General features: G+C 40.5%; 1 protein-coding gene across 2 annotated transcripts in view; it reads left to right on the top strand.

Moving 5' to 3' along the window:
• VSTM4 (V-set and transmembrane domain containing 4) overlaps positions 1–11408 on the top strand; it is a gene marked incomplete at both ends in the record, with an annotated part of 98392 nt that extends 86984 nt beyond the window's left edge. The window contains one exon of one of the 2 annotated variants that reach the window (XM_080694670.1): positions 11283–11408. In XM_080694670.1, the coding sequence (XP_080550796.1) occupies positions 11283–11408 (126 nt within the window). Of the gene's footprint in view, positions 1–11242 lie in introns of both variants that reach the window. The other variant, XM_080694669.1, reaches the window with a different exon arrangement.
• Between the last annotated feature and the right edge of the window lie 2310 nt (positions 11409–13718).

The following is a 13718-nucleotide window of genomic DNA, read 5'->3' as shown; positions in this document are numbered from 1 at the left end:
ACTCTGTCCATCATACCAAGCCAGGTCTCCAATGAGGATGGACCCCTCTCACTGCACTGCATGCTGCCTGCCGAGATGAGCCTCTTCCCCCTCATGTGGTTTGTGCCCAGGACCCTTAATTGTTTTCCCTGTTGGGCTCTCAGGCTGCTTCTGAGGGAGGGACCACTGTTACCTGTGTGGCTTGCCTGGTTGCTGCTGGGCACTCACGTCCAAGCAGGGATTTCTGTTTTGGGTTTGAATTCTTTATTTTTATTTAACATGCACATTAGAAAACTCTACATTCTGTTTGCATAATATTTTAAAATGCAAGTAAGTATGCCAGTAAGCAAGTCCATATCCAAGGCACGTTGATTCCAGTAAGACCCATGGGGACCGCCTCGTACTTTTCTTTCCTGAGCTTGGACTTATGGAGAAAGACCCCTCCAGCATAGAGCTCCTGCCGGCCATGGTTGCATATGCAAGGGCTGTTGATTGGGAGAGTTTGTTTTTACCAGTTACCTCTCTGTTGAATAAAAAATGAGCACTTATCTTGAAGGGCGAAGAGGAAGTCTGCTCCTAACAATTCTCCTCCTCTCTTGGGTAAACAGATTCCTGAGAGTGCAGCTCTGTAGAACTGCAGCCCCGTGTTTTAGCTCTAAGGTGACGTTAGCATCCACATCCGTGTCCTGACTATCGATCTGTTGCCGGGATAATGGTATCATCCAATTGAACTTTCGACATCGGGGAACTTGCAGTGCTGTAATTGCATTTTTCTTTTATTTCTTCAAACTTAACTCGCACATCCAACTGTGATTCCCATGAAAACTATTGCTTCTCAGGAGTATGCAGAGAGGGTGCTAAGTCCCTCCCCTCTCCTGCAGGAATGTGAATTTTCTGCTGGAATCATGGAAACACACACACACACAAAATGAAATACTCCGAAACTGCTCGTTAAGAGTTTGAAGTAGGATGTGTTCCAAAGAGATGGATGATCTTTTAATCCCTTAAGTTCGGTTTTTCCAGTGTCAGCTAAATCAAGTTATTCCTTCCCCATGGATAGATTATCTGTAACCATTGCCCTAAAACTGGGGTGGGGGGAGGCTTAAATTACAGGTGGGAGATATAGCCAGAGCTGTCATCTGTGGGTACAGTGCCTCACCTCTGGTGGGACAGGATGATGGGGGAAACCAGAAAGGCCATCTGGAGCTGTAACTTTTGCACGCTCACCTTGTTACGCCTAGAGCCAGGAGACCTCACCAATGCACTGGAGATCTGGTCTCATAATAATCCTTTCCTAAGTTATCTGAGGGGAAGCTGTACTATATGAGGATTTAATCTGGTCTAGCAGTCATCAACAAGCCCTTGAATTGAAATTTAGGATCACTTGGTTCCTCATGGCGGGTGATTACTGTGCCACAAAGACCAACTACAGTGGCTAAAAGAAAATGTAAGTGCTGACAAGGATGCAGAGCAATTGAGACTGTCATAGGTTATGAGCAGGAAGGGCAGAGTAAATACTCTTTACAAGCCATCTAGCTGTTTCTTTCTTGTGTGGTTCTGGGGGTTGAACCCAGGGGCATTCTACCTCCAAGCTATACCTCCAGCCCTACTTTTTATTCTTTATTCTGAAACAGGGCCTCACTAAGTAGCTGAGGCTGTCCAAGAACCTGGATCCTCCTGTCTCAGCCTCCCAAGTACTGGGATTACAAGTGTGCGCCACCGCATCCAGCTGGCTGTTTTTTATAAGGTTCAATATGCACTTGCCATATGGGCCCAGATTCCCACTCTGGGATATTTACTCTAGAAAAGCTGAAAACATCACATAAAAACCTCTGCATGAATTTTATGACAAGACTATTTGTAACCACCCCAAATTAGAAAGAATCCAGTTCCTCTTCAGTAGGGGAATGCATGTGCTAACTGTAGTACATAGGACACCCTGACATTCTCAACAATAAGAAGGCACGCTATTTATACAGCAACTTGAGTGGATCTTTGAGGGAATTATGTGGAATTAAAAAAAAAACAGTTCTAAAACATTACATACTATATAATTTCTTTTTTTGTGGCACTAAAAGATCAAATCATGGTGATAGAAAACAAATCTGCAGTGGTCAGAGAGTGGGGCAGAAGGTGACAGAGAGTGGAATAGGGGAGGGTCATGGCCACATCCCAATGGTGGCCATGGTTACAGAAGTCTATACACATGCCACAGTTCATGGACTCTACACTTAACAAGTCAATTTTACTCCCCGTCGTTCATTAAAAAAAAATTCCTTTATGTGACTAGGAGACATAGCAGGAGGTGTGAGTAGGGCTGAGTTTGCACACATGTGGTTTCTGTGTGTGTGTGTGTGTGTGTGTGTGTGTGTGTACGCGTACGTGTGTATGTGTATGTGCCTGCACACCTTTGAGAACATGTCAGACTTAGCATGTCCTCGGGTTTTATTTATATAAACATATTTATTTATTACAATTGACTATAAAATCTCTTTACTCCTTGGCCAGGAAGGGTTCCAGCATCTCCCAGTGTAGTGCTAGAGAACATCACACAGGTTGGTGCATGGAGCATGTTAGGAGGTCACTCAGAGGCCTGGTTGGGTTTTGGAGAGGTAGAGAATCCATCTTGCCATGGGGAAAGAGGGACTTTCATGCCAAGGGTATTGGTAAACAGAAACAACTTGGAAATTTCAGACGGATGAATGCCCAGCAGCTTACACAGGCAACTGTACATCCTTAGAATTGACCTTGATATTTTCAGGGGTCTCAAGATGCCCATGCTAATGATCTCATCCTAATTTTACTACCATTTTAAAGACTCCATCTCCATCCCCATTTTGAGTACGGGGCTTTAGGACTTACACATAGGAATTGGGGGAGGGGGCGAACATAATTTAGTCCCTAACAACTAATTTTGTAGAATCTATTCCTTATAGTCAAGAGCGATCCAAGGCTGCTTAGCTCACATAGTTCTTCCTAATGCACAAATGGAGACTATTTTGGTTACTCTCTAGCAGGAAGACAATGCACTGAAACTTAAAACTATGATTTCTTCAGCATGCACATTTAGTGACTCCTATGGGCAGATTCTTTGTCCAAGAGTTCACATGTGTCTCATCTAAATCCTCAACTCTGTGCATCGTTGCTGTTCATCGACCATGGAACAGCCCCAGGCCACACAACTGACCTGACAGAGGTCCAGATTCTCCCTGTAGCTACACAGATACCAAAGCACTGCGCCCTACCTCCTGTCCAAGAACACTGTCATTCAGCTGAGAGCAGGACACTTATTTCAGCAAATGTTCCTCCGATTCACTGACATTTGTCTGTCTCTGACCCTCTGTCTTCTCTTGCTCATAGTTCTCCATGATTGCTAGAAAATATGTGAAAGTGAGATTAAAGATACAGGCATGTTTCAGTCAACTACTCGCTGCTGTGACCCAAAATACCAGATGACCACAATTTAGAGGAAAGAGGACTTATGTACTCATAGTTCTGGAGATTTCAGTCACATCCTGGAAGGAGAGGGGGGGGAAGGGATATATATATATATATATATATATATATATATATATATATATATATTCTCCAAAGCTACACCCCAGGATTCCTCCTCAGCAACCAAGCCCCACCTCCAGCATGGCTGCCTCATCTAACCCCCATTGAACATGGCTGCCTTGTGAGATCTGGGGAATATTCTGTGTGTGTGTGTGTGTGTGTGTGTGTGTGTGTGTGTGGTACTGAGGAATGGAACCCAGGGGCATTCTACCTCCGAGCTACACCCCCTGCCCTATTTTTTAATTCTTTATTTGTTGCAGAAGGCCTCACTAAGTAGCTAAGGCTGGCCGCAAACCTGTGATCCTCCTGTTTCAGCCTCCCAAGGGCTGGGATTACAAGCGTGTACCACCATGCCCAGCTCTGGGGAACATTCTAAATCTAACATCATAAGACAAGCATTGAGTACATAGGAAATACCGATCGTGAACACAGCTGGACCTCTGTACGTGTGGGTTCTGTAGTTGTGAATTCAGCAACCATAGATTGAAAGCATCTGGAAAAAAATTGCATCTATAGGGAACACATACAGAATTTTTTTCTTGGCATTATTCCTTAGACAATACTGTACAACAACTATTTACATAGAATTTATACTGTATTAGGTTTTATAAGTAATTCAGAGATGATTTAAAGTACCTAGAGGATGTATGCATAGATTCTATGCAAATCCTTTACCATATTATATAAAGGATGTGGAGCTCTGTTAGATGTTGGTATCTGTGGATTCCTGGAATCACATACAGAGGATCAAATACACAATGAATACCAGGCCTTAATTGAGAGAAAAAAAGAGAATCTGCCCAGGAGTCTCTGGAGGCTGAGTGAAAGGAAAAAGGAAATAAAACGAAACCGTCATGTATGTGGAAAGTTCTAGGCCTTTTTCTAAGGGGCCCTACCAGGACTTCTCAGCAATTTGTCTGCATCATCTACCTATTTTCCAGAAACTAGGAAATCCTCTGGATATAAATGGCCCTCAGGTCTGAGGTCTGTGAACTGAATATCCCTTTATGCTTTTAGTGGGGTCTAATGTTATACAAATGAGTAATTGTGAACAGTCAGGTCAACATTATTTAAGTTTACACTCTAAGCGCTGAAGCGCCATACACGGTCATTCCTCTAATTCTCTGGGGGATTGGCTCCAAGGGCCCCTCACAGATATAAAAAGTCATAAATGCTCAAGTCTCTTATATATGGCATTTGCATATTACCTGTGCATATCCTCCCATATCCTTAAAATCATCTTTAGGTTACTTAAGATAATTTGTTGAACTTGAAATAGTTTAAGTACTATATAAATAGATATTATACTGGAAAAGGGCCTACATGTTCAATACAGATGAGATATTTTCCCCCAAATGCTTTCTATTCACAATCGGTAGATTCACAGTTGGGAAATTTATGGATATAGAAGACTGACTGTACTTCTATCTCTCCTGCACCCGTAGAGTAGGAAGGGGGCTGGAAGAGGGCCGCTGTAAGGGTCAGCAGTTCATAGGGGATTAGCAAAGTTCTTCTCGATTCGTCTTCAGAGACCTGATTGCTGCTCTTCAGTTCTGGAATGCCAATAAACACTGGGAATGATTTCTTAGCTTTAAAAGCAAATTTAATTTGTCTAATCAGAATGAGCACAGGTGGGTCCTACAGCAGGTCCTCACCTGGCTCTGCTTAACCATTACATTGCTACCACCTGCTTAACCATTACACACTCTTCCTGGCTCCTGGTTTGCTAACAATTGTCTAGTAATACTTCATCTTACTTATGTGCCCTAAGTTTTTCTCTCAGTTACTTCTCAGACACACCTCTGTCTCCCATGGAAACGTCCATGTGAAGAAAGGTAGCCTCGTGAAGAATATTCATTTGTTTCTCTGTTGGCCACTCGGAATCTCCTTCCAGTTAAACACGCTGGAAATGTAATTAAGTACATGGTTGATGGTGCTGGCCAAGTGTGCCTGCCAGAAAAACAATCGGTTCTTTAAAGATGCCAAGGACTGGTATAATGCATTTTCCTTTGGAAAGTGTGTTCCCTTCACTAGCCTGAGCCTCCCGTTGCTGCCTCATAGCTTCAATCAAATTATTATATTTCAGAAATATGCATAAGGGAAATGATTGCGCACACTTTATGGTGGGTTGCTGCTTGTAGCAGTAATTGAAGTACCTTTCCCACTTATGAAAGTGCTAATTTTATTTGTTTTTATTGCTTTTCTAGATGCAATTATTTATTTAGTGTGCTTTGGCTTTATTAAATTATGCTTACTATAGGAACATCATAAAAATGTATGAAAACAACACATCAGCCACACCAGCCTGGTGACCTGTATTGAGAACACTAGTGTTATTTTTCATATCCAAACATAATAAAATAACTTAAGAATAAACAGATAATCTACACTAGAAAACAATGCAATTTCAAGGTAATGTAATAAAACACCTGGACAATATGATTTCATAAATCTTGGTTCTAAAATTTACATGAGTTGGGTTTTGAGTGCTTATTTGAGAACACATGGCATTTCTAAACAGAATCATTAAGTATGAAATGTAATTAAACAGAAAGGCAGAAATGTAAACAGGGTTTTTGCTGGCCTGTAAGATAGGAACAACTAAGAAGCAATATAAAGACTCTTAGTGTCAAGAGACAAGCAGAGACTCAGCTCCATAAAGGTTCTTAACTTAGAACTTGAAAAATGGCAAGAAAATGTATGCAGTTGCCTGGTGATGACCCGGACCAGAGGGTGAGGCTTTAAGGAGTTCTTTTTACTCTCTCTCTGCCTCTTGCTTCCCATCCTGATACACTGATTCATCTTAGAAGAAAAGAGGCTTTCAGCTTTGGCATGGTTTTCAAGAAATGTAAGTAGAATGTAAATAGTTTACTTGTCCTGAATTTCCATGAGATAACTAAGCCAGCGCCTGGCTTGAATACCAGCTTTCTAGTCTTACCCAGTCTTTCTGATATGCCAAAATGTTTTCTGTAAGCTACTTCTCCATGGAAGGCACTTAAATTTTCCACTGAAACATCAATGGAAGGAAAGGTAGCCTGGGACAAAATATTTTTTAAAAAAAGACAAAAATAAAAATAATGACTATAAACTAAAGCCAAAACCTCAAGCCAAAATACCTTGAGTCTGATGCCTAATTTTAGAGAGCAAACCTTAATTGAAAATTAGTAACCACATTTATTTTCTAATTGTGAATGAAAATTAATTCAAAATTATTTTCTAATTGTGAATTAAAATTAATTAATTGTCACCGGGTGTGGTGGTGCACACTTGTAATCTCCACACTTGGGAGGCGGAGACAGGAGGATCGTGCAGGTTCGAAGCCAGCCGTGCTGGCTTAAGAGACCCTGTTTCCAAATAAAAATATAAAAAATAGGTCTGGGAGAGTAGCCCGGAGGTAGAAGGGCTTCCATGAACCCCAGTACCACCAAAATAACCCAAAATTAATTGTCTAAATACATACACCTACAACCAAACCCAAAAGGTTTTAACCAACATACAACATAAAACATGAATCTCTCTCCCACTGTCCAGTGTACTTCCCTAGGAGAAGCCATGGTTGATAAATTCTCCATTTGTAGTTTCCAGTGGTCCTACGGTTTTCTAGAGATCTAGGATGTATATACACATATTTGCTCACATACATGCATACACATGTATTTACAATGATGATGAGATACACCGTGCATTGATCTTCTTAGGTTACACAGTGCATTCCATTATATGAACGCCCTACGCTCCTATTGGTGCCCACTTAAGTGGTTTCAGGTTTTCGCTTGTTCCCCAAGAAACATTCCCACCGACAATATATGAGAGAACCTGTCATTTTGGGGGGCAAATGTTTAAAATTCTTCTGCATTTGGCAACTTGAAAGACAAAACATCGTGGGTGTCTTTAAATCAAGATTTAGATGGATAAGGTTGCGTCTCATTCTGTGTGCAAGCCCACTTTTGTTTCCTTTCCTGCAGTCTGGTGATTCCTATTATCCCTTGATTATTTTCCAAGTAGATTCTCTCTGTTGACTTGTAAGCCCCTTTGGTGTAGGCTGCGAATGTTTTTCCCAATTGTCTTTTGACTTTATTTGGAGAGTGTCTTGCCACGTATATCATGAAAATGTACATCATTTTTCTGTTGTCCCTAGATTTTCTATTGCTTCCATACTATTGAGATTATTGTTTGAAAATTATTCACACATTTTTCCAACTTTTTCTTTCCTTTTTTTTTTTTTTTTTTTTTGCTACTGGAGATTGAAAGTAGAGGCATTACCTCGGAGCAACACCCCCAGTCCTTTTTATTTATTACTTTGAAACAGAGTCTTGATAAGTTACTGGGGATTTTGCCAAATTGCAGTCTCCTAATACTGGGATTATAGGACTGCACCACCACTGGATATATACATATATATATATATATATTTGCGGTACTGGGGCTGGAACCCAGGGGCATTCTGCCTCCAAGCTACACCTCCAGCCCTATTTTTTATTCTTTATTCTGAAACAGGGCATCACTGAGTTGCAAAGGGCCTCACTAAGTAGATGAGACTGACCGCGAACCAAGAGCTTCCTGTCTCAGCCTCCAAAATGTTGGGATTAAAAGCACGTGCCACCATGCTGGATCTTCCAATATTTTTAATGGGCTTATTTTTCACATTAAAATGTTTAATTCATTTGAATTTTTTCTGAATGTAAATAATGAGTTAGTGATAAGACTTATGACTTTATCTTTTTCTCAAGTGGCTGCTCAAGTATCCCAAGAGATTTTTTTTTAATAATGTATATATTTTATATGGTATTAGGGATTGAACCAGGGATATTCTACCTCTGAGCAACACTCCCAGCCCCTTTAAAAAATATTTTTGTTGTTTCTTTTTTTGGGAACAGCATTTTACTAGGTTGCTGAGAATCTAGCTATACTGCTGAGGCTGTCCTTGAACTTGGGATTCTCCTGTCTCAACCTTCCAAGTACTGAAATGCCAGGTGTGTACCACTATGCCTGGCTAATAACATTTAGGCTAATTTCTGGACTTTCTCACCAGTCCCATTGGTATATATGTTCATTCATCTGCAAGTATCACAGTATTTAAATTGGTCTAGCTTTTTATTTTTAATATCAGTAGAGGTGGGTCACCAATTATTTTTTATTTTAATAATGTTTCTTAATTATATTAAAATATAGGTCTGTGCTTACTTTATTAAAAAATTTAGCAAGAATGTTTAACAATTTTTATTAAATGCCTTTCTAGTATCTGTACAGATAATTATATATTGTTCTCTTTTGATCTTTTACTATTATGGATTGCATTAATAGACTTTTCTGGCAATGAATTATGTTTGCATTCCTTAGAATAGAATCAACTTGAATATAATTATCCATCTTTCAATGCATTTCTTCATTCTATCTGAATAAATTTGACTTAAAATTTATGTTAAGAAACTATCATCCTAAAATATGTGAAGTTTTCTTTTCTTTCTTATGTCCCTTTATCCTCTTAATTGCATTGGATAATTATTTAGTATATCATTATTATTTAGGATAATAATAACTATCCTAAATAATATTTAAGATTGCTTAACTATTTAAGATATCATCCTAAACTATGTGAATTTGTCTTTCTATTCCTATGTCCATTCATAAGCTTAATTACATTGAAATTATCTGTTTTCTAAAAAATTTTTTTAGAAATTTCCCTTAAAAACTGCTAGTTTGGTACTGTTGAGAGATAATCCTTTCTTCTTTCTTTCCTTCCTCTCTTTTTAATTTATTTTTAGTGGTAAGTATTATATTCAGAGTTCCTGGAGTTAACATTTTTCATTTATATTTTTTGGAACATTATCATCTCACCCTGATTTCAAAAACTTTTCCAAAAACTTGAACAAAATAGCCACATAAAATTTGGAAAAGTTGCTGGGCGTCATGGCGCAGGCTTGTAATCCCAGCATTCGGGAGGCAGAGACTGGGGGATCACGGTTCGTAGACAGCCTCAGCTACTTAGTGAGGCCCCTTTCAACTCAGTGAGATTCTGTTTCAAAAATAAAAAGAATAAAAAATTAGGGCTGGGGATGTTGCTCAGAGGTAGAATGCCCCTGGGTTGCATCCCCAGTACTGGAAAAAAAAAATTTGGAAAAGTTTCCTTCATCTATATTTCATTCCTTTCCTCATTACCTAGTTTATTAATTTGTACTTTTTCCTCTTTATATTGATTAATTTATTTTTCAGTTACTTGTTTCATTGGTATTTTCCAGGCACCAGCTTTTAAGGATTCTATTATTCATCTGTTTCCTTATTCATGCAGTCTGGTTTTGTTTTTATCTATTTTTTTCCTTTGCTGTTCTTTTCGGTATTTTGCATTTTTTCTATTATTTTCTTAAAAATTTAATCATTTTATTAGCACGTTGCAGTTACACTTCCCAGTGAGGTCTGGTGTGATAAGAACAAGTTCACAAGGCTCGTGGCCTGTGCTTTGTCCTGTGCAGGCTGTTTGACTTAAGTATTTAAGCCTATGAGTTTAGCCTTATATAAGTTTTAATATTTCTAGGTTTTTTAACTTCTAGGAAGGTGTTTCTGCCTTCAACTTTATATTTCCCTTTTAAACAGAAACTATTATGTTTTTACTTTTTAGAGTGTGTGTGTGTGTGTGTGTGTGTGTGTGTGTGTGTGTGTGTTTTACTGGGGATTGAACCCACAGGCATTCTACCTCTGAGCTATATCCCAGTTCTTTATTTATTTTTATTTTTTAATTTTTTTTTATTTTTATGTGGAACATATTAAAAATGGTACACATTTAGACTGTGCTTGGTGCCCTCTCCCCCCCACCCGCTTCTCCTTCCTCCTCTCCCAACAATGAGTGTCCAGGTTAACCATGCTGCATTCATACTTTTACACATATTCGGATGTAGCCCCCCCATTAATTAACCTCAGCCTTCTTCCTCTCTTATCCTTTCATTTTAGCTTTGCTGAGGTTTTCCCTCCATTATCTGGAGTCCCTCTGGTATTTCTAATAATCCCTAATTTGGGCGTATTAAAGAAAACATATGTCCCTTCTCTTTCTGTGCTTGGCTGATCTCACTTAACATAGTGTTCTCCAGGTCTTTCCATCTTCTTGCGAATGACATGATTTTGTTCTTCTTTATAGCTGAATAGAATTCCATTGTGTGCAATTCCTATAATTTTGCAATCCATCCATCTGTTGATGGAGACCTAGGTTGGTTCCATATTTTGGCTATTACGAATTGTGCTGCTATGAACATGGATATGCATATGTTACTGTAGTTCTCTGATTTCAACCCCTTTAGACAACTCCCCAGTTCTTTTAAAATATTTTTTGTTTTGTTTTGTTTTGTTTTCAAACAGTGTCTCACTAGGTTGCCGAGAGTCTTATTAAGTTGCTGAGGCTAGTTTTGAACCTGTGATCCTCCTGTCTCAGTCTCCCAGGGACTGAGATTACAGCTGTATGCCACTGTGCCCAGCTAACATTTTCTTTGTAGCCTAATGTCTGACTGCTTTTTGTGAGTGGAACTTGAACACAAATTTCAGCATTTCTTTGCAGGACATAGCAGTCTGTATACGATAACGAGATCTCTCTTATTAATTACATTACTGGGTTCATGTATCCTTTCTTTATTTCTGCATCTACCTTTGCCTTGATGTCCTCCCCAACCCAAGGCTATGAAAACACACTCGCGGTGAATGAATGTGTGCTGCGGAACAGCCCGTGGTCAGTTACAATTGTGTTGTTCTTGTTTTTACAGCCAAAGATTGCGGAGGAAAACCTGACCTACGCCGAGTTGGAGCTGATCAAGCCCCACCAGGCTGCCAAGGGTGCGCCCAGCAGCACCGTGTACGCGCAGATCCTCTTTGAAGAGAACAAGCTCTAGCTCTGCCTCTCCTCGTCTGTGGCCCTGCCACCCAATTATTTATGAAATCTCAGAGACAAAGTTTCTATTTTTGTATTTCCACCTGTGCCTCCCGTGTGGTGAGAGCCCCTTCCCGACTATATTCTAGGTGCTTTGGAATGGGCCCCATGCCCCTCCCTGAAGGAAAAGGAACTGCAGCCCACAGAGAGGCCTCTGTGGCAAGGGCTTCTGTCTGGAGCACCCAGAGACTGCTGAGCCACCCCCACCTCTTCTCTTTTTTCCCTGGGTTTATTTTGTTTAAAATCTTTTTGAAAATCTGAATTTTAATTCTATCCTTCCTGTATCCCTTAATTCCAAGTTCCTAGTTGATAGCTATGGGAAAGGCCATTATTGACCAAGGTGTAAATGCTGGCAGATATGAAGCAATTGGTTTTCTGAGGCACAGATAACATTGCCAGGGCATCCAGAGCACAGCCAGTCCTTGGAGGTGAGCAGCCACTTAAGGCACATCCATTGTTTACAATAGATGCTCCATACTGGCAATTTAAGGGCAGAGGGATTCATTCTGGGGAAATGCAAGGTTTGTCTCTGAAAACTCTGGCACCTGTGTCCCCACCCACAATTCCCCGAGGACACAGGTAACTTAGAAGGAGGCCATTGTAAAGGGGTAGAGCTTAGACCGACTGAGAAATGCACTGCCCAGCCCTTTCCTAAAGAGGCAAGTTCTTCACCAACTGGGTGCACTGGAGCAAGTAGGCTCCTTGGAAGAGTGCTGAGCTCAGTCAACTCGCACTGACCGGCCATGAGAGGGAAAGCAGAGCCTGCCCGGTTCCCTCAGTGCAGAGGATTCAGAAGCACAAGCCACCTAGAAACCTGTGCCATGAAGGCCCTGTGCTCGCCAAGTGCTGTGCCCGTCGTGGCCTTGGACGTGACCTGTAGTGGGCTTGGGTGGGCGTCACGGATGCCATGTGAGTGTGAATCCCTGAGGAGATTGTGCTGTGGAGCTGCACAATGTACAGGAATCTCAGGCTCACAGACAGTGGATTCATTCAGGAAGACACCCTGTCACTCCGGTGTTAAGGATGTTTCTTGATGTGTGAATGTAGTCTGGATGGCCATTAATCACATACTCTACAACTGGCTATATAATAGACCATGTATGTATGATAAATTATCTATTTTTTGTGGTACTGGGGGATGAACCCTTCTACCACCAGGCTACACTCCTAGACCTATTTTATATTTTATTTGGAAACAGGGTCTCTTAAGCCAGAGAGGCTGGCTTCGAACCTGCGTGATCCTCCTGTCTCCGCCTCCCAAGAGTGGGGATTACAAGTGTGCGCCACCACGCCCGGCTTAAATTATCTATTTTAAACACAGTTGGGATGTGAGCTGTGCCCCTCTATATTACTATGTGCTATATTACTATGTGACTTTGCTGGAGTTTCTTATCCCCTAATAGCCTCAGACTCTGTGTGTAAGTAAAGGTGAACTAACGTCTCATAGAATTCTTAAGTAAACTGGGATAAGGAGTATTGCCAGATTCTTGAAATGATAAATTGCTGCACAAATTATCTTTTTTGAGATTCATACCATAGCCAATTTGCATTTTCTAAAGGAAAATTTCTAAAGCTCTCATTGTAGCCACTTTCAAAATGACAGATTTTTGTCCACAAGAAGCCCAAAGCAATGCTCCCAAAGTCCCATGAGACCTTAGGAGTGATTCATGGTTTATTGGAAAGGCTCCAAATGGAAAGAGATGCTGGTTTCCTGAAAGCAAAAATGGCCTGCTTTTTTACAAAGTGGAAATCTATCTTCTCCAGCCAACACCTGCCTCTCATTCCTTACCCTCTCAGGCAGATCTGAAAGGTAGTAGTTTACCATGTAGCTTTTGAGAACTTCCCAGGGCATCATCTTTGGGAAGGAGGGCATGTGCTTAGCACAGCTTTCACATGAAATCATAATAGGGAATTTTTAACATTCTCCCAGCCGTCTTCCAGCAGAGGGTTGTGCAGTGCTTTGAAGGCACTGTGCAAGAACTTCTCAGAACAGAGGCAATGGATGATTTGTTCCTGGTACTTACTTAAGGTGACAAATTTTGTTATTCTTTTCCATCATGAGCTTAAACCCCAAGTTCACTCATTCATTCTCCGTCAGGTATACCACTGGCCATGCACTGATGTTTCTAAAGCCAAGTAAGGGGGAAATGCAGCGTTCAACTAAAAATTAGGAAAAATTCTTCAATTTGTTCTTATTATATAGTATCCATGGAAACAACTATACTGAGTCATTTCCAGTGTGGAGAGTTGCCTGCATTTGATGAAGTTAAAA

This window comes from Muscardinus avellanarius (genome assembly GCF_963383645.1).
Source record: "Muscardinus avellanarius genome assembly, chromosome: 4".
NCBI lineage: Eukaryota > Metazoa > Chordata > Mammalia > Rodentia > Gliridae > Muscardinus > Muscardinus avellanarius.
The sequence above is the reverse complement of the archived record's forward strand: the minus strand, read 5'-3'. Positions and strand labels throughout refer to the sequence as shown.